The 22,359-nt window shown below is 44.2% G+C and overlaps 1 protein-coding gene across 5 annotated transcripts; it reads right to left on the bottom strand.

Annotated features, from left to right (window-relative positions):
• Positions 1–1,642: 1,642 nt before the first annotated feature.
• On the bottom strand, positions 1,643–12,749 carry LOC106568751 (lactosylceramide 1,3-N-acetyl-beta-D-glucosaminyltransferase A). Of its 5 annotated transcripts, none has more exons than XM_014139373.3 (2): positions 12,407–12,749; positions 1,643–3,592 (listed from the first exon to the last, which is right to left on the bottom strand). In XM_014139373.3, the coding sequence occupies exon 2, from the start codon at positions 3,254–3,256 to the stop codon at positions 2,090–2,092; it is 1,167 nt and encodes a 388-aa protein (XP_013994848.1). In that variant the 5' UTR covers positions 3,257–3,592; positions 12,407–12,749; the 3' UTR covers positions 1,643–2,089. The 5 variants fall into 5 exon arrangements, with proteins under 5 accessions (XP_013994848.1, XP_013994850.1, XP_013994849.1 ...); XM_014139375.2 differs by lacking the exon at positions 12,407–12,749 and adding an exon at positions 12,222–12,406; XM_014139374.3 differs by lacking the exon at positions 12,407–12,749 and adding an exon at positions 12,211–12,404.
• Between the last annotated feature and the right edge of the window lie 9,610 nt (positions 12,750–22,359).

Raw genomic sequence — 22,359 nt, 5'->3', positions numbered from 1 at the left:
GTGAATTAGTTACGCAATTAGTCTATACAGGGCCGGCTCTAGCCTAAGCAAGATTTGGTTGTGGCCCCACCATGCGGGTCATTTTTTTTAGTGGCCCCCCTCTTGACGGCGGAGAGAAAAATGCATGTTTTAAAATAAGTTTTCTGCAGTTCTATACATTTTCCATGTGGTGGAGAAAAATGTTAGCTATTTTATTACAAATGTCATGTAATTCTACAAATTTTGCTATGGGGCAGAGAGACATTTTTGCAGTTTTAAAGCAAATTTCCTGCAATTCTACCCATTTTGCCATGACTTATGCCATGTTAATGATATCTGAATGAGAGTGACTAATGGTAGACAGACTGAAAAATCTGACTGCCGATAGGTACTTATGAGGCCGTTCCTTCTCTTGATAGAACAAAAGATGTCCCTGCTGTGTACCGACAAACCTGCTGTTTCTACTGTAGAAAAACAAGGCTTGTTAGTGGCTGAGAATTTGACTTTGAACCAATCAGAAAGCACGAACCTCCACGTGGGGAGCCGACAGATGGTTAGTGTCAACAATAGCTTACTACAAATTCTAGCTAGCTAGCAACAACATTAGCCACAGAAGGGACAAGCAAAACAAACTACTCCCACCTTGTGGCGTGGAGTATTTAAATGAAGCAAATCAGAGGTAAAAGTTTTCTATATGAGGAACAATAAGTTAACTGCCAGCACTCTGGGCAGAAGTGCTAAGTACCCATCAGCAGTCAGATTTCTCAGTGTGTCTGACCCTTAACAAAATCAATGGGGGCCCCCTGGAGGTCATGGCCCCTGGGCACGTGCCCTGCGTGCACGGTCGGTATTCGGCCATGATTACTGCAGGTTTAGATAACTGGCAAGAAAAAAAAAATTGGTAGCTGACACGGCTAATTGAGTGACTGTCAATGACTGACAAAACAAGAGAAAAACTGCTGATGAACAACCAAATTTCAATTTCAACAGTAAGATGAGACCCAGTCTGAGTCCCCCCCCCCCCCCCCCCCCCAAAGAAGAACTAAAAATAGTTTATGCTTGGAGCTGTATCACATTTCAGTCTACCTGGAAGCCCATTGTTTGTTTCCTGTTTACTTTGCGACAGATTGAAAAGGCTGCCTATATGCTTTGGGTTGGGTTTCCAAATGAAATATGAAGAAATTGCTTGAAAGCAGCTGTATATTTCACCTGCATCCTCATGTAATTTACAGAACAATTAATTAATAATAAGTGATCAGCTGACATGCATAATACTTTGAATCTGCAGGTGGAATTTTGCACCTCGTAACATAGATAGCTTATACACTCACACATGATAGCCTATACAGTGTGTGTCAGTGTCACTATTCACCACTAATAACTCACACATAGGCTACACATTCATGTACTGCTACACCCCAGACAGCTTACACCTTACGACTGCTGAGTTTGTAAGACTTCATTAACCTCAGTTTCAAATGATTGCTTGCAGTTATACTGTCGGCCAACCATATGGACTGTTATTAAGTTATAAAAAAAGTTATAAACAGTCTCTTCTTGTTAACCTCAGCTAACCTTACCGGGAAATGACAGACAATGAGCCAACTGTGTTCATGCGCAGTTAGTTTTAAACTGCACAATCAACAGAATTCAAGGCCAGGGAAACATTCTCTCAATCAGTTTAATGGAGGAGATGGGGAGTGGGAGCAGAAATTCACTTAGAATCCCATGTTTCAACATTATGTCTGGACAGTATCTCCTTGGGAAGCATCTGCTGTTCATCACATTCAGTCTCTGCCCTCCCAGAGAGGTGGGACTATTCAATACATCGTAAAGCTAGCAAGAACTGGACCACTGCCGGCCATATAGATAGATGGTTGCTGTAAAACCATATAGATAGACGGTTGCTGTAAAACCATATAGATAGACGGTTACTGTAAATCCATATAGATAGACGGTTACTGTAAAACCCACATTTACAGCAAAAGATATGACTCATGTGTTTCTCCCCCCCCCTTCCCTCCTCAGTCTTTTCAAATAATGGGAGTGATGAAAGCAAAATGACCCCGCACTCCGTTTTGAACCAAACACAGTAAGTATGTTTACAGTACTACAACAAGGCTGCCTTGCAGGGGTAGGTGTTGAAGAAGTAAGGTCTGCACAGAAGGGTGAGTTTCACTGCCGTGCAGTACAACCTCCCAAAAAGTCCCGATGTGACCCTTTTGACCTCCGGGTTTGTGGCGGCTTTCCAGAGTTCATAAATGTCGGCCACATGGCCGTGCGATGTCATCATCTTGTCGTAGATGCACAAGTGGTAGGGCGCCTTGCCTTCGCCTGAGAAGTACACATGTTCCTGTGGCGACACGCCCATGGCATTGGCACAGATGCCCATGAAGACATCGTCGATGTACAGCGAGGCATTGAGCGTCAATGAGGCCTGGTAGATTTTGTCCGCCACGTCTCTTGAGACGACGTAACCGGCCCCTGCCGTGTAGTCCGGGTATGACGCCCAAGGGTACATCTCTTGCGGGACGTAGTACTTGCTTTCCTTCTGGCGGATCGGTGGCGCACCTCTGTGCACGTGACCGATCCAGAAGTCCGTCACGCCCTTCCTGTCCATGTACTGCAGGTAGAGCACCAGGTTGGGCATGTGCACGAAGATGTCGTTGTCAGCCGTCATGAGGAAGCGGGCATGCGGGCAGTAGAAATGAGCCCAGCGGAACTGTAGCAGAAGCTTGAGGGTGAGGTTGTGGAACGTGTCCACAAAGTCCTGCTGGACCAAGTCGCCATGCCTGCGGTCCTCATCGACAAGGTTGTCCTGGATGCCTCCGCTCCTCCTCCTCCACGTCTGGGCAGTCTCATGCTGCTTGGGAAGGCCCAGCACAAACATCACCTTCACCGTCACCCCCAGGTCTTGGCGAATGTAGGTCTCGTTACCCCACGTCGACCGTATGGCTCGCCGTCTCTCGAAGTTCTCCGGGGAGGACTTGATGAGCAGAAGCAGTAAAATGTCCTTCTCTCCTGAGCACTTGTACGGGTGGTTGAGTAGGTAGCGGTGGTTACTGAACATGTGGGCCTCCTGTCGTGGGATGGTGAAGCTCTTGTTGATGAAAGTGTAGCTGTTGACCAGGTAAGAGCGGTAAGAGTAGGAGTAGATGTGGCTCACCACGCCACTGTCCAGCTGCTCCCAGCATAACATCACCACCGACAGCACCAGGCACGTGGTCATCAATTGCACGCACTGGCACTTGCGGATCCGCCGGAAATTCACAAACATCCTGGAAAATGTATTCCGGAACCTTCCGGTGTTCTTCCTCTGTCAGGTCAGAGTAGTGATGGCAACAGTGGTATGCGTGTCTTTGTGTGTGAATGAGCAGCTGCAGAGGCGGTTGTTCCTGTGACTCTTTGCAGAGCAGTGTGTGTGTGTTCCATCCTAGTTTTCCCACCAGGAGCAGGAGGCATGGGTGTTTCGGGGAGATTCACAGGAGGGCCTCCTGGAAAGCATCGCCTCTGTCTGGTGAGACACTCACAATCCTGTTGTTACTGATTCCCACACAGCCGTCCTCATAGTGGCTCAGACTCATCCAGCATCCCCAGGTTGCCGACCATCGCTCTGAAATGGAACAGAGAATGCACGTTTTACTCTGTGTTGACAATTAAGTGAAATATAATGTTCCTTAGAGTAAACCAGACAAACCGATCAAATCAACGAGTCTGAAACTGAATATTACAGTTTTGACGGGGTCTGGTCGTTCTTAAACATTTGGTAACATTTTCCATTAGGCTGTTCTGCTGTGTATTTACCCTGTAATTAATCTAGAAACTACAATGTTTTAACTTCACAATACAATGTTAGTTAATGCAATTTTATCACCAGAGTAATAATAACATTACAACACAGGTACAAGAGTAACTTAATGTAAAGACTTAACATTTTTTTAATGTAAAGTGTTAGCTACCAAACAGTTGCTATATTTACTCTTAGCTAGCATAGCTTTTGCTTCTATAACTTAAGGTTACTTGAATAACCCCGGTTCTCTGATATTATGAGTGAGACATCTCAGTAGAGAGATTCCCCAGAATCTTATAAGAGTCTTGAAGAGCCAATCATACACGTCTGTCGGAGACCGTCAGGTCGAGTGGCAAATGAGGGAGCCCCTCCCCTCACACTAAAGAGCCACTCGCCTGGTTTGTGATCATTCTCGAGCATGCCGAATTTCCTCACACTTTTGCAAGTAGGGGAATGTGGTGAGATGTCTCAATCATAATATCAGAGAACCGGGATTACGCAAGTAACCTTAAGTTCTCTTTCAATTATTTGTTTTGACATCTCACTAGAGGGATATGGCCCACTTCCGTATCGCACATGCTCTCCGAAGCCAGGTAGTTCCAACGTATCAACACTCAGAGGTCCCGACACTGAGGACAGTATGCGCCAATGAAGGTGCAGTGACATCTAGTCGGTAGAACCTCATAAAAGTATGAGGGAATGCCCAACAAGCCGCTTGGCAAATCTCCTGTAAGAAGATGCCCTTGAACAGTGCCCAAGAGGTAGTTATACCTCTGGTGGAGTGAGCCCTTAGGCCCTCCAGAGGCTGTAACCCCTTGCTATTATAGGCCAATATAATAGCTTTCACAATACAATGTGACAATCATTGATGAGAAAGGGTCCTCCCCTTGCAGAAAGGTGCCCAGGACACAAAGTGTTGGTCGCTTTTGGGCAAAGCTCTTGTCCTATCCAAGTATATGCGCAACTCGCATACTGGACACAAACTGCGTAGCCGCTCCTCTTCCATAGAAGGGAAAGGTGGGGAGTGGAAAGCGACAAGCTCCAAGGCGAGACAATTGAATTGGCACTAACTTTAAGCATAAAGGCAGGGTTGGGTAACAAGGTAACCTTGGAAAGCCCCAGGCAAACTGTAGACACTAATGGTGAACTGACAGTGCATGTACTCACTCACTTTGTCGAGGTAAGGGCGACCAGTAACATGGTCATAAAGGAGATATTTCATCTCCACGATTTCCAGTGACTCAGAAGGCTGCTGAAATATCCTCAAGCACAATAGAAAAATCCCATGACGGGACTAAAGGCTTGGGAGCTGGACGCAACAGGAAATGACATAACGGGGTGTCTTGTCGAAGCCTATATGACAGGCCAAGATAGTGGCTAGAGAGAGACCTTACAACCCCTGTAGGTCTAAGCCCTAACATCGCAATATCTAAAATGTATAATTTAGCCATTTGATTTAGAATTTTTGCACCCCTGTAGGTATAATATATATACATAGAATTTGGCCTTTACTGCCATAGCCCATAGAAATGCATTGAATAACACATTTGTAAATAGCAAAACAGACAGTCTAAAAATAAAGCATTAGGAACAAGGTTTTGAAGCATTTGAAATTTAGAACCATGTTTGATCACATTATTCAGGAGACATTTTACCCCCTATGCACTTTTTGTCATTTTTACAGCCCGGTACTGGGTTACCTTCAGAAGACTCCCCTGAAGCATGTGTGTGTCGTAAAGCAAAACAACCGACACCTTCGTGTTCATGAGATATTGGTGAGATATTAATTTGTAGCTCCAACGGTTCGGTCTGGACAGTTGGTTTTGTGAGAAGACCTCTTAAAATGAGGACGTCCGTGACAGAGTTCAGACAACTGCTGCAAAGCTTGTGGATGTCGTAGAGCCAAACAACCGACACTAATGCGTTCGTGAGAGTCAAATTTTTTTTTTAAAGTGGTGACTTATTAGTTTTACATACAATTTCATGATGATTTTCCATGTCCAGATTTTCTCGTGTAGAAAAAGGCAGCTTTCACAAGACTGATCTTATAGAATAGGCACAAACTTTATATCTACGAATGCTTGACCGTATCTTTCCCAGATCTGTTTAACCACTTGGGAGAGGAGTCTCCAGTCCCCTCTTCACCACTATCTTCCCTAGGGGAGTGCCAGGAACAAAGATCAAGTTTTTTTTCCAGTGACAGAGAGCCGAGAATCATGTGGAAATTACCTTTATCTGGCAATTGAGCTGAAGCCGTGTACACAGATTTGAGGCTAACACCCAGCGCTGGAAGTCTCTCATTCTCAGTAGACCAAGAGGTACTACTGAGATGGTGGGATGCCATCAACCCCAGCACTTGGAGGCAAATCTTGAACACACGTTGTGGAACAGGGAGAGGCACTGTCAAAGGGACATGATGCAGTCTTCCAAGAGAGAGAATCCAGCATTAAGCCTAGGTATTCTATTCTCTGTGATCGCACCAAACAGCTATTTTTCTGAATGATCTGGAACCCTAGCTCGGAGAGGTGGGTTACAAGGGAAGTTGTGTCTTGTTCCGCTTGTTCCCGTGTTGGGGAGCAAAGCAGGTAATTGTCTATGTAGGTGGAGACTCAGCCCCTTGTTTCTCAAGGGTGTGAGAGCTACCTCTACACACTTTCTGAACTTTCAGGAAGTTAGTGCTAGCCTCAGAAACCTGTAGGTTCACCGAGGTAAACCAGTCGCCTGGACGAATAGAGACAGCACGTTGAACGCACACATGTGGAATCTTAATTTGATCACTCTTTTGTTTTTTAAATATAATATTTTTTTACCCCTTTTTCTCCCCAATTTCTGTGGTATCCAATTGGTAGTTACAGTCCTGTCCCAACCCACAACGCCCGCTTAATCTGGAAGCCAGCCGCACCAATGTGTCAGAGGAAACACTGTACACCTGGCGACCATGTTGCTGAGAATTTTCCTGTACATCAGGAAATGCAAACTTTAGAAGCCTTTTTAAACTCAGGCTTTAAAAAGGCTCCTAAAGTTTGTAATTTCCACTAACTAAAAATGTATCAACTCCTACAAAAAAAAACATTTCCATTCATTTTAATCCACATAATATTTTCCTGCTGAGCAAACGATCGTACCTCTGTAAGCAGACGGAATGTGAATTTCGGCAAATAGCTGTCGAGGACACATAGGTCCAGAATGGAGCAAAACCCTCCCCATTTCTTGGGAAGCAGGAAGTACCGGGAAGTAGAAGCCGAGGTGGCTCTCTGCTACTGCTATCGCCCTGATAGGCCCTTTGCTTAATAAAGAGATAAAGATTTTCTGCTTTATTATGTGTCCCGAGTCGCCAGTCGCTACTGATTCCAAAATTCAGTTGAAAACTAGTGGTCTCAGAGAGAATTGCAGTCTGCACCCCTTCGTAACTGTGGATCAGACTCAGACGCAGAGCTGGACTGCACATGCACACCAGTTCCCTGCTCTGTTAGCTTGTAGCCCACAGGACGGTATACCCTGCCGGAGCGCCCTCTGGTGGCTATGGAGCGAGTCTCCTTTTCATAGCATTTTTGCTTTGTGTGCTTAGCATCACGCCTGGATACAGCAGAGTTTTTTTTATTGAAAAGGGCAGTGTTGACACACTGGAACAAAGGGAAAGTGCTTGATGGCAACTGACAATTAGTCTTCCTGCCCCCAGCTGCTAGAACTAGAGCCGGGGGAAGCGCCATGTCACGGAGGGCACTCGGGGGTATAATAAATTCCCTCTGTCTTTCTTGAGAGCTAATGCATGAGAATGGGTCTCTGCACAAAGGGAAGGGTTTTAGGAGCAGAGATGTCTCTCCCTCATAGGGGAGGTGCCCCTAATCAAATGGGCGGGACCTCGATGCGGCTGCAGCAAAATGCCATTTTCCCCACTGTCGGCCCCTATTTGGAGATCCCGCTGTGTCGCGGTGGGCTTCCCGCGGAACGCCCTGGTTTCAGCGATTTGCCCTCTCCCTGAAGTGAAGCCTTGGCTTTTGGCTACCCGGCATACCCCTTCACGATTCTATAGGGCAGGGAGAAGTTTAAGGCTTCTGCCGCATGGCAGCAACAGCCGGACCATGCGGCAGAAGCGTCAAGGAAATCTGCTTTCTGCTTGTCCGACAGGCTGGACAGATTGAGCCACAAGGCTTTCTCCCATGGCACGCTGCCTGTTTACAGACATCAATGAGAGAATACAGTGTATATGTCATCTGCCATCGATGCCCCTCTAAGGGCGGAAGAGGGCCTAGCGGCTTTTGCCTCCTCGTCCTCCTCCTCCTCCGCTGCCTGGAAGAGGTTGGTCATACCCTCGCCAAGCCCTGGAAAAGTGGGTGAAGGTCCTCAGGGTAGCCATACATGATGTCGGCCCGTGAGGGCTGGGTCTTCCTGCTCAAGTTAAGAGTGGGAGACGAACCACATTGGGCTGCTATGTGCACTCTACGGCGGTGGGTGTTAGAAAATGGATGCATGGACGGAGGTCGTGGAACGCTGCTTCCACGTGAGATGTCGAAACGAATAATTGAAAGAGAACCTTTGGCGGATCGCAATGCTTTTTTAGCTAGTCAGGGTAATTGAGTGTCATAATGATGAATTGTGGCACACAGAGGCATGTTTCACTGGCCAATGTCCAAGCCACTGTGTATGTATGTTGAGGTAATAAATATTACCTGCCAGGGCTTTGAAGGATTATTCATCACTGGAGAGGTTAATATGCAGAGTGATAGTTCATCCAAATTACAAAATGACACATTGGTTTCCTTACCCCGTAAGCAGTCTATGTACAAGGTATGACAGCAATCCATGCTTTGGTTTAGTTTCCCTGGCAGTGGCTGTCACTGTTACCAAATGCTAAAAGTCATGGGACTTATAATTAGCATTTTCTGAGCATGATGTTCAAATCATCTATAAGTGACTTTGGTGAGCTTCACAATCAATTTTAGATACTTTCAGGAGATTTGGACATGATGTGCGTAAAAATATTAATATCGGTCCCATGAAATATATACAGTATACTATATTATATACAGTATACTATATATCACAGGAGGTTGGTGGCATCTTATTTGGGGAGGACGGACTCGTGGTAATGGCTGGAGCGGAATCGGCAAGAGAAGTTTGCAACATAAGCACCTCAGCCCTCATTTTTCGGCTTTGCGAGCATACAATTATGTTTACTCCGGGGCCTGAAACTCCCCATAATTCAATTCGCGCCGATTGTACATCCGCGAAAACTTAAAATCAACATCAATGGAGAAGTGAACATAAAAGTGTAAGTAAAAACGAATGCAAATAAGTTAGAAATTGTGCTACTAATGCACATGATGGCACAAACACGTCTGGTAAAAAGTAAATCTTTTTGTTTGGTTAGCTTTTGGAAATTGTAGAAATAAAACATTTTCCTTCTTCAGAATTTCCAGCTAGGCTGGCTAACATTAGTTAGCTAATTAATTTGCTACCTATCATACAGTAGGTGTATATTAATAATTGTATATATACAAGTAGACATGCACTCATAATTGACTGTAGCGCATATACAGCAACCACAAGCTACCGGTGGCTGAAAACACAATCATCAAGGGATGAACGAGTGACAAATTTCAGTCCGAAGGTGGTCCATTTAAAAATCATTCCTTCCTCCCTCGGCCCTGCAAGTGTATACTCGTCAGACGTCATGATACATCATCAGAAGTGTCAACTTAATTTGAGGGCAGAGGGCATAAGGTGTGTCTTTTAAGTGTTTGGACCGCAGCTATGGTTTGATATATTGATATTTCCACTAGCTTTGTTCTGGAATTGTCCACCCCTCAGCAGCCTCCTATGCTATTTTTTGTACCTGTTTGAAATCTATAGGCTTGTCATTCAAACTAAAGCAGTTTCATACCATAAAAAGAAGTACTTCTGTTTCGTTCCTCTTCTCTGACTTCCTGTTGTGTGTTTGTGTGACATTAGCTGAGAAGTCAAACGTGTGGCCGGTGAATGATAAAAGCCAGCACAGCCAAATGTGGCGCTGGGGGTTCTCCCATAATGGAGGGGTTTAAGATGTGGACCCACCAAAACCGCTGAGAGCCGTGGAAAGTGTACGGCACACAATGGAGGGCATCAGAATAGCTCCGGGAGCACAATGAGAGCATGGATGAGAATAGGCTGTTCCGCCCGTTTGGCCTGGGTAAAAACCAAGGGGGGGATCATGGATGGGCTTGGGAATCCAGGCAAACCACCGGGCTGTCGCGCCCCGAGAGCTTTTTAAACGTCATTAGCCTGCCTCTTCCTAACGGGGTCACTCACTCAGAATCTCTCTCTCTCTCTCTCTCTTTCCATCCTTCTTTCTTCATAGTTCTCTCCCTCTCTCTCTGCCTGAGAAATATGTCAGCCTTCTAATAAATGTGAGATGAGGCAATGCGGATTTGTCGAACCTCAAAAAAAAAACGTTCAGAAACCCTCACGTATTAATGAGAATGTTGACTGTGTGTTACAGTAAAGTCCATGCCTGGACGAGTCAGTGTTTAGATGTAATGAGCTGTTTAGACAGTGTTTAGAGTGTTTAGACAATGGCTCAAGAAAACGTTTTTGTGTTCTTTCACTACCACCTCTGTGAACTGATATGTTTAACCAGCTTTTTTTGAATGAGAAAATAATCTGCAAATGTTCTAGTTGGGCTAAATCTGGAGTTTATCGGAATGGAAGTTCAAGCACACCACTCCACTCTCACAACAGCTTACCGTATATGAAATGAGGTGTCATTATTCATTGCTAAATGAAAGAATATTTAGATAGCAGTAAAGCCATATCTTTTAGGTAAATATTTTAATATATGGCTCTGAATAGCAGTCAACGTTGTGTTACTATGATGCATTGCGCTCTTTGACATAAGACATATTGAGTATACTGCACCGGCACTTAAGTACTCTGTTAAAAAGATAAGGGTTTTTATTGGCATTCCTGAAGATGGTGTCATGGCCTAACAATCTAACAAAGATAAAGGTGTGTCTCACCTCAAGTCTCATCATTGATGTCTGCCAGTAAAACTTGTTCAGCAGGTTTTGTTTGGCAGCCGTTGGAAATCAAACAGGATTTCCCGCATAAGTGTGTGTGTGGTTTGTAATGTGTGGTATGTCCTTACCTTTACTTTAAGCTACTTCCTTTCTACCTATGTTTACCCTTTCAAGTAAATCCAACACTGTGATTTGTTGAGCAGATAGATCCTGTTCACTCAAACATGTTATTCAGGAAATATCAGTATTGCCTTGGGTTTGATGTTAAAGGTCCAATGCAGATGTTTTTATCTCAATATCAAATCATTTCTCAATAACAGTGAAGTGCCTTACTGTGATTGTTTTAAATTAAAATGGTAAGAAAGAAACAGCTTCTTAGCAAAGACCAATTTCTCAGTCAAGAATTTAGCTAGGACCGTCTGGGAGTGGTCTGAGTGGGGAATACTGAAAACTAGCTGTTATTGGCAGAGAGGTCTTTCTTACTGGTCTATTAACTAATTTACAGGCAGGCCAAAGGTCCGTCCCACCAAAACAGGCAGACATTTCAGGCGATCTTTTTAAACAGCTCTTACACTAAAAGGGCATTATCATAATTTTCACAGTATTATTCCAACCTCACATTGCGGAAATAGAGTGTACAAAACATTAGGAACATAGGTGAATCCAGTTAAAAGCTATGATCCCTTATTGCTTTCACCTGTTAAATCCACTTCAATCAGTGTAGATGAAGGGGAGGAGACCGGTTAAAGGAGGATTTTTAAGTCTTGAGACATGGATTGTGTATATGTGCCATTCAGAGAGTGAATGGGAAGATAAAAGATTGAAGTGCCTTTGAACGGAGTATGGTAGACAGGTGCACCGGGTTTGAGTGTGTCAAACTGCAACGCTGCTGGGTCTTTCACGCTCAACAGTTTCCTGTGTGTATCAAGAATGGTCCACCACCCAAAGGACATCCAGCCAACTTGACACAACTGTGGGAAGCATTGGAGTCAGCATGGGGCAGCAAGGTACCGGTAAATATCAACAAAGCTAACTGTGTTACTAAATTGCCTCGGCATGAGACCTGTCTCAAATAGACATCACTATGCCGGGCTGACAGGTGCTCCACATCCACTGCCAACTGTGTTAATTCCAATTGAATTGGTCACCTTGTCTTCAACACTGGATAAAATATTCCTGCAATGTGATACACTCTTAGACAGCACTAAAAGGCAAAAAAACGAAAACACTGAAGCTAATTGTTCAGTGACACATGACAACCGACTTCAAATCAACTAATTTACCATGAATATTTCTTACTCCATCTTGGGTGAAATAAAATCAAATTGACATAGTTTGGCCTCGGTACAATCCTCAGTATACATCCTGAAACAGTTTAAACAGATTCTGCTAATATTTTGATAATATTAGCATGCCTTTAAACCATTCACACACACACTGACAAACCTGTACTCAACAATTGAAATTCTTCATGGAAGCGCAAATTCAAACAGCCGCCCGGTGGGTTCCTTACTCACACAACTAACTAAAACCAGCTTCTGTGAAAGTGAGCCTTCTCTGTCAGCGTAGCTCCAAAGTCACAGGTCGTATAAATGGACCTCACACTTGAAAGAATCATTGCTGATCACACCATGCCACTTACCGCTGAGAGAAAGTATCAATGCTGCTGCTATGTATCCAAGTGACTAGTTGTAAGAAGAAGTAGTCCCAGTAGCCTAATAACAACCACCTCCTGTTGAGTTCAGTGAATTGAGTTCTCTCGCTCTCTCCCCTCCTGAACAGATTCTCTCCTTGTAATAGCTCTGGAAGTTTTTCAATGTACCTCTCCCTGGAGAGATTAGGGTGTGTTCACACACACACACACTCCACTTTTCAGGAGCAGCGGCAGCAGCTGCCAGTTAAGCTGTGTGTTAGTGTATGAGCCTCACTCTGTCCAGAGCGTGTGAATACTCTGCTTGTGTGTATCTGTTGCCTTGGTTGCAACTACCTCCTTCTGCTCATTTCCCTCACACACTCTGTGAGGGCGCGGCAGGGGAAGTGAGGGAGGAAGAAGCGCAGATGAGGGAGCAAAAGACTGCCTTCACCTCCACAGCCCACCCACACATTTACAAGCACAGGTTTCCCTTAACAACATTACATCTATAAACAAACAGAACAGCAGCTTTAGTTCCAGATCATTATTACATATCAACACATACCGTAATACTCATCTCATACAGAGAAAGTAAAGACAAAGGAAATGATCTGTGTCATGTATCTATTACCATATGAGGCTGGGTTGAGATTGTCATGTCTTTCCAACAAAACATTATACTCATCTACATATAACATTATACTCATCTACATATAACATTATACTCATCTACATATAACGTTATACACATCTACATATAACATGATACAGATCTACGTTAAACATGATACACATCTACATATAACATGATACACATCTACATATAACATCATACACATCTACATATAACATCATACACATCTACATATAACGTTATACACATCTACATATAACGTTATACACATCTACATATAACATGATACTCATCTACATATAACATTATACACATCTACATATAACATTATAGTCATCTACATATAACATTATACACATCTACATATAACGTTATACACATCTACGTTAAACATTATACACATCTACATATAACATTACACATATCTACATATAACATTATACTCATCTACATATAACATTATACACATCTACATATAATGTTATACACATCTACATATAACATGATACTCATCTACATATAACATTATACACATCTACATATAACATTATACTCATCTACATATAACGACCCCCGTTATACACATCTACATATAACGTTATACACATCTACATCCCCCCGATACCACCCCCCCCGTTATACACATCTACATATAAGCCCCCGTTATACACATTGTGGCAAAGAAGGGGGTCGAGTGATAAATGGCAGATATGTGAGGGCAGAACTAATAAACGGGCTCTGCCCGATCACTAAAATGGCCACCCCGATCAGAACTACAGATCACAAAATGGCCGACTGACAAAACTACAATTCCCAGAAGCAAGGGCAACCCTCAGAAGGTGGAGCCGAAAAACCAGGAAGAGAGAGAGAGGGCGGGAAGGATCTATGAACCATAGAGAAAGAGACAATCTACATTGGCTGGATTTACCGTGTACGAGCTGGACTGTTTTGGACTTACCTGTTGGCGTTTAGACCTGGACCTACCGAGAACCAGATTTGTGTACCGAACCCTGCTATCCCTGACCTTACCTGCGGCCTGGGTGGACCAGGACAGCAAAACAAACACACAGGTACTGTCATGTTCGAAAGAATTTTCATTCTGGGCTGACTTTGGTGACAGTTTCCCACTTAATTTGTGACAAACGCTCCTAACTTTGAAGAGGTTTGCCACACGTGGTGGAGAATGTGGATACTGGATTAACCATACCGCTGGTTAGGTAGAAAAAAAGAAAGAAAAAAAAAAGTTTAGTTAGCACTCCAAAGGGGAGTCAGGTTTTTTTTTTTTTTTGTGGCTTTGTTTGGTTAGGACATTTTTTTTTCAGGAAAATTAGTATGGAGGGAGCCATACAGGCCCTGTTACAAGCGGCGGCCGCCCAACAAGAGGCAACTAGAGCTCAACAAATAGCTCATCAGGATGCAATTCGAATGTATCAGGACACGTTACAGGTCCAGCACCGCACCAACCAGCTGCTCAGAGAAGAGCAAGAGAGAAACACCCGGGAGTTAAGAGAAGGCCTAAAGGGGCTAGCGGACCAAATTGGGGCTCAGTTACCAGCTGCAAATACCCAAAGGTGGGCCAATCATTTTCTTCAAAAAATGACAGCGCAGGATGATGTGGAAGCATATCTTACCACCTTCGAAAGGACGGCAGAGAGGGAGAAGTGGCCGAAAGAAGAATGGGCAGGGCTTCTGGCACCATACCTGGCAGGGGACGCTCAAAAAGCATATTTCGACCTGGAGTTGAAGGATGCACAGGATTACGATAAACTAAAAGGAGAGATTCTGACTAGACTGGGAGTGACCGATGCCGTGAGGGCACTTCGCTTCCACCAGTGGTCCTACAGACCGGGACAACCCCCCCGAACACAGATGTTCGACTTGAATCACCTGGCACGGAAACGGTTGCGACCGGAGACCCGTTCGTCCGCCAAGGTCGTCGAGACCATCGTACTCAACCAGTTTCAGCTAGTTCTACCCCAAGAAGTGCGACGATGGGTTGGCCAGAACGAGGTACTTTCCGCCGACCATCTCGTCGGCCTGGTTGAACGGTATTGTACGGCAGGAACAGCTGAGCAGGCGCAGGAGGAAAGATTCCCATTCCCCAGGCCTGGGCGAACCAGCGAACAGGGTAAGACTGTCCCAACAGGTGGAGAGGGAGGAGAGCAGCGTGGGGCCATGAGGAAAGAATCAGAATCGGGGCGAGACACTAAGGGAAAAACCGGAAACCGGGACTGGGGGTCGAGGAGGTCTCCCCCCCGAAACCCTATTATCTGTTACAATTGTAATCGACCGGGACATATTGCAGCCTACTGCCCTATTAAAGAAGAGCCAATGCAATGTAACCTCTGTGAAAAAGAAGATGAGATATGGTATGCATGTCCCATGGTAACCACTGTACTTGAAAGATCAAGAAACAAACATATGTGCAGGTTGAAGGGAAAGAGGTTGAAGCACTACTGGATTCCGGCAGTATGCTAACCCTGGTCGTTGCAAACCTAGTGCCGACGCATAAACTGGATACAAGTCAGGATATCAGTGTTACGTGCATTCATGGGGATACCCGTCTGTACCCCACAGCATTAGTGAGCATACAAACAGAGGACGGTCTGCTGGATTATGAGGTCGGCGTGGTCCCAAATATGCCATATGACGTAATATTGGGTAGATACTTTCCTAACTTTGCGAAGTTAGGCCAAAAGAACGGCATATTTGAGAAGCCAACAACCCTGACCAAGCAGGAAGAAGCATGGGGCCTTCAACCAAGGCCAAGAAAAGAGGTCTCCCAGGGGCCAACCTCACAGGTACTAGTAGGGGAGGATGAGGATGAAGTGGCAAACCTCGTTGATAATGAACAGCCCAGTACTAGTGGGGCTGGGGTCGATCTGAATCCAGAGGACAACTATCTAGAACCAGCAGACCTGGCAGGGTCCATGACTCATTTCGGGATGGCCCAACACCAGGATCCAACCCTGCAACAAGCCAGAGCAGACGTGCAGGTCGTAGATGGTACTCCCATAAATGATTGGATGATGCCTAATAGTTTTCCCCACTTCATCATGAAAAATGGTTTGGTGTACAGAGTCTCAAAAATAGGGGTTGATGTGGTGGAACAGTTGTTGGTCCCCACCCGGTACAGGAAGACAGTACTGGATCTAGCTCATGGGCACATTCTGGGTGGACACCTTGGTATCGATAAAACCCGAGACCGGATTGTAAGGAGGTTTTACTGGCCAGGAATTCAGGCTGAAGTGGCTCGGCATTGTGGAGAGTGCCCGGAGTGCCAGGTAACAGCTCCCCGACCAGCGTTTAGAAGCCCGTTAGTGCCACTCCCCATAATCGAAACGCCATTTGAGAGGATAGCGATGGATATAGTGGGCCCACTACCCAAATCTGCCAGAGGGCACCAATACATTCTGGTCATTCTAGATTATGCCACTCGCTACCCAGAAGCCATTCCCCTTCGGACAATGGCTTCCAAAAATATCGCCAAGGAACTAGTGCTATTGTTCACCAGGGTCGGGGTCCCAAAGGAGATCCTTACTGACCAGGGGACCCCCTTTATGTCCCGCCTTATGGCGGGCCTTTGTAAATTGTGGCAAGTGAAACAGTTGAGGACATCGGTTTACCATCCACAGACGGACGGGCTGTTTGAGAGATTCAACTGGACCCTGAAGTCAATGCTCAGGAAGGTAATCGACAAGGATGGGAAAAACTGGGATTGCATGTTGCCATATCTGATGTTTGCCATTAGAGAGGTTCCTCAAGCCTCGCTGGGGTTTTCTCCCTTCGAGCTGGTATATGGGAGGCACCCCCGGGGAATCTTAGACATCGCCCGGGAAACCTGGGAACACCAATCCACCCCGTATACTAGTGTCATAGAGCACGTCACGGCAATGCAAAACAGGATAGCCACAGTCATGCCCATCGTCAGAGAGCACATGAGACAAGCACAAGAGCACCAGCGGCACACTTATAACCGGCAGGCTACCCTGAGGGAATTTCAACCGGGAGATAAGGTGTTAGTGCTGATCCCCACGGTAGAGTGCAAACTACTAGCCACATGGAAAGGACCATATGAAGTACTGGAGAGAATAGGAGAAGTTAATTATCGGATCCGACAGCCAGGTCGATGGCCCCAGGAACAGATATATCACATAAACATGTTAAAAGCATGGAGAGAGAGAGAAACACTAATGGTCACGTACCCCACACACACTCAGGAGACAGCCGAAGTAAATATTTCACCTACTTTGTCCCCAGCACAAGTACAGGAAGTAAAGACCCTGATCCAGAAAAACAGAGATGTGTTTTCAGAGGTACCCGGCCGAACTGAGGTTACAGCTCATGATATCGTTTCCCTACCAGGTAGAAAAGTGAGCATGAGGCCATATCGGATACCCGAGGCTCGACAGGCAGCGATTAGAGCAGAGACGGAGAAAATGTTGACAGCTGGAGTGATCGAAGAGTCACATAGTGAGTGGTCTAGCCCAATTGTGATGGTCTCCAAGCCCGATGGGTCTTTGCGGTTCTGTAACGACTTTCGGAAGGTAAATGAAATCTCCAAGTTTGATGCCTACCCCATGCCCAGTGTAGACGAACTACTGGAGAAAATTGGTAAAGCTCGGTACATTACGACCCTGGACCTGACAAAAGGGTACTGGCAAATTCCTCTGACCCCCAGGGCCAAAGAAAAGACAGCCTTTGCAACCCCTGACGGTTTGTTTCAATACACCGTCATGCCATTTGGCCTACACGGGGCCCCAGCCACCTTTCAACGGCTCATGGACAAGGTCCTAAAACCGCACCAAGCATACGCCGCAGCTTATTTAGAGGACGTGGGGATCTACAGCCCAGATTGGGAATCCCACTTACCCCGGGTACAGGCAGTGTTAGACGCCCTTAGAAAGGCAGGGCTCACGGCGATCCCTGCCAAGTGTTATGTGGGGTTCGAGGAAACGGAGTATCTGGGATACACAGTGGGAAGAGGATTAATCAAACCCCAACGTAAGAAGGTGGAGGCAATTAGAGAATGGCCGAAACCAGTAAATAAGAAGCAGGTTCCAGCCTTCCTAGGGCTGACCGGGTACTACCGGAAGTTCATCCCAAGTTATGCCACAGTGTCCGCCCCACTCACCGACATGACTAGAGCCAGAGGGCCAAACATGGTCAAGTGGGATGAAAGGGCCACCAAAGCATTTAGGACATTACAGGAGGCCCTCTGCTGTAATCCAGTGCTGGTGGTACCAGACTTTGAGAGAGAGTTTGTGGTTCAGACGGATGCTTCAGAGGTCGGCTTGGGAGCAGTGCTGTCCCAAGAGGTAGAAGGGGTGGAACACCCCATCCTGTTTTTAAGCAGGAAGTTGGAACCACGGGAAACCAACTACTCAGTTGTTGAGAAAGAGGCGCTGGCAGTAAAGTGGGCTCTGGAAAGCCTGAAATACTACCTGCTGGGGCGCCACTTCACCCTCATCAGTGACCATGCACCACTCACCTGGATGCATAGGGCTAAAGAGAAGAACGCTCGGGTGATGCGGTGGTTTTTGAGTCTCCAACCGTTTCACTTTGACTTGAAACACAGAGCAGGAAAGGAAATGGGAAATGTGGATGGGTTATCCCGCATGCACGCATATTTTGATCCGACCTAGGGGGTCGGATCTAGGGGGGGAGATGTGTGGCAAAGAAGGGGGTCGAGTGATAAATGGCAGATATGTGAGGGCAGAACTAATAAACGGGCTCTGCCCGATCACTAAAATGGCCACCCCGATCAGAACTACAGATCACAAAATGGCCGACTGACAAAACTACAATTCCCAGAAGCAAGGGGAACCCTCAGAAGGTGGCGCCGACCCACAGATAAAGGGTCAAGAAAAACCAGGAAGAGAGAGAGAGGGCGGGAAGGATCTATGAACCATAGAGAAAGAGACAATCTACATTGGCTGGATTTACCGTGTACGAGCTGGACTGTTTTGGACTTACCTGTTGGCGTTTAGACCTGGACCTACCGAGAACCAGATTTGTGTACCGAACCCTGCTATCCCTGACAGTACCTGCGGCCTGGGTGGACCAGGACAGCGAAACAAACACACAGGTACTGTCATGTTCGAAAGAATTTTCATTCTGGGCTGACTTTGGTGACAGTTTCCCACTTAATTTGTGACAAACGCTCCTAACTTTGAAGAGGTTTGCCACAACATCTACATATAACGTTATACACATCTACATATAACGTTATACACATCTACATATAACGTTATACACATCTACATATAACGTTATACACATCTACATATAACATGATACTCATCTACATATAACATTATAGTCATCTACATATAACGTTATACACATCTACGTTAAACATTATACACATCTACATATAACATTATACATATCTACATATAACATTATACTCATCTACATATAACATTATACACATCTACATATAATGTTATACACATCTACATGTAACATGATACACATCTACATATACATGATACTCATCTACATATAACGTTATGCACATCTACATATAACATTATACACATCTACATATAACGTTATACACATCTACATATAACGTTATACACATCTACATATAACGTTATACACATCTACATATAACGTTATACACATCTACATATAACGTTATACACATCTACATATAACGTTATACACATCTACATATAACGTTATACTCATCTACATATAACGTTATACTCATCTACATATAACGTTATACTCATCTACATATAACGTTATACACATCTACATATAACATTATACACATCTACATATAACATTATACACATCTACATATAACATGATACTCATCTACATATAACATTATAGTCATCTACATATAACGATATACACATCTACGTTAAACATTATACACATCTACATATAACATTATACTCATCTACATGTAACATTATACACATCTACATAACATGATACTCATCTACATATAACATTATGCACATCTACATATAACATACTCATCTACATATAACATTATACACATCTACATATAACGCTATACATATCTACATATAACATTATAGTCATCTACATTAAACATTATACACATCTACATATAACATTATACACATCTACATATAACATTATACACATCTACATATAACATTATACTCATCTACATATAACATTATACACACACACCTACATATAACGTTATACACATCTACGTTAAACATTATACACATCTACATATGATATAATACTCATCTACATATAACATGATACTCATCTACATATAACATTATACACATTTATATATAACAGGATACTCATCTACAGTGTCTTGCGAAAATATTCACCCCCCTTGGCATTTTTCCTCTTTTGTTGCCTTTACAACCTGGAATTAAAATAGATTTTTTGGGGGGGTTTGTATCATTTGATTTACGCAACACGCCTACCACTTTGAAGATGCAAAATATTTTTTATTGTATAACAATAAAAATAAGACAAAAAACAGAAAACTTGAGCGTGCATAACTATTCACAACCCAAAGTCAGTACTTTGTAGAGTCACCTTTTGCAGCAACTACAGCTGCATGTCTCTTGGGGTATGTCTCTATAAGCTTGGCACATCTAGCCACTGGGATTTTTGCCCATTCTTCAAGGCAAAACTGCTCCAGCTCCTTCAAGTTGGATGGGTTCCGCTGGTGTACAGCAATCTTTAAGTCATACCACAGATCCTCAATTGGATTGAGGTCTGGGCTTTGACTAGGCCATTCCAAGACATTTATATGTTTCCCCTGAAACCACTCGAGTGTTGCTTTAGCAGTATGCTTAGGGTCATTGTCCTGCTGGAAGGTGAACCTCCGTCCCAATCTCAAATCTCTGGAAGACTGAAACAGGTTTCCCTCAAGAATTTCCCTGTATTTAGCGCCATCCAGCATTCCTTCAATTCTGACCAGTTTCCCAGTACCTGCCGATGAAAAACATCCCCACAGCATGATGCTGCCACCACCATGCTTCACTGTGGGGGTGGTGTTCTCAGGGTGATGAGAGGTTTTGGGTTTGTGCCAGACATAGCGTTTTCCTTGTTGGCCAAAAAGCTCATTTGTAGTCTCATCTGACCAGAGTACCTTCTTCCATATGTGTGGGGAGTCTCCCACATGCCTTTTGGCGAACACCAAATGTGTTTACTTATTTTTTTCTTTAAGCAAGGTTTTTTTTCTGGCCACTCTTCCGTAAAGCCGAGCTCTGTGGAGTGTATGGTTTAAAGTGGTCCTATGGACAGATACTCCAATCTCCGCTGTAGAGCTTTGCAGCTCCTTCAGGTTTATCTTTGCAGCTCCTTCAGGTTTATCTTTGGTCTCTTTGTTGCCTCTTTGATTAATGCCCTCCTTGCCTGGTCTTTGAGTTTTGGTGGGCGGCCCTCTCTTGGTAGGTTTGTTCTGGTGCCATATTCTTTCCATTTTTTAATAATGGATTTAATGGTGCTCCGTGGGATGTTCAAAGATTTGGATATTTTTTTATAACCCAACCTTGATCTGTACTTCTCCACAATTTGTCCCTGACCTGTTTGGAGAGCTCCTTGGTCTTCATGGTGCCACTTGCTTGTTGGTGCCCCTTGCTTACTGTTGTTGCAGACTCTGGGGCCTTTCAGAACAGGTGTATTATACTGAGATCATGTGACACTTAGATTGCACACAGGTGGACTTTATTTAACTAATTATGTGACTTCTGAAGGTGTTTTGTTGCACCAGATCACATTTAGGGGCTTCATAGCAAAGGGGGATAAAACGCATGCACGGACCACTTTTCCTTTTTTTTTTTAAACAAGTAATTTTTTTCATTTCACTTCACTGATTTGGACTATTTTTTGTATGTCCATTACATGAAATCCAAATAGAAATCCATTTAAATTAGAGGTTGTAATGCAGCAAAATAGAAAAAATGCCAAGGGGGTGAATACTTTCGCAAGCCTCTGTACATATAACATTATACTCATCTAATAATAATGAAAGTAAAGACAAGCAAATAAGTCTGGTTACACAGCTGATTAGCAAACATACTGTAAATTGAGAAATCATGTGACTAAACAAAAAGAAGATGAAACTGTACTTTGGAACAACGATCGATGATATAAAGGATGATCGTAATGTCAGGGCTTTCTGAAGGATCGGAACAATACGCAGCGTGATCGTAGTTCCACATCTTTTATTGAATCGTGAAACCGTATGCCATATACAATAAACTTGAAAATACAAAGCAATAAAGTCGTGACGCAGAGCAGGAAAACACACTACTCACAATTAACAACCCACAGCATACAATAAGAAACCCCCCTACCTAAA

Source organism: Salmo salar, chromosome 14, assembly GCF_965601325.2.
Source record: "Salmo salar chromosome 14, fSalSal1, whole genome shotgun sequence".
Lineage (NCBI taxonomy): Eukaryota > Metazoa > Chordata > Actinopteri > Salmoniformes > Salmonidae > Salmo > Salmo salar.
The sequence above is the reverse complement of the archived record's forward strand: the minus strand, read 5'-3'. Positions and strand labels throughout refer to the sequence as shown.

What these genes read in the sequence shown, in the direction of transcription:
- LOC106568751 (XM_014139373.3), bottom strand. Translation starts at nt 3,256, where the DNA reads ATGTTTGTGAATTTCCGGCGGATCCGCAAGTGCCAGTGCGTGCAATTG.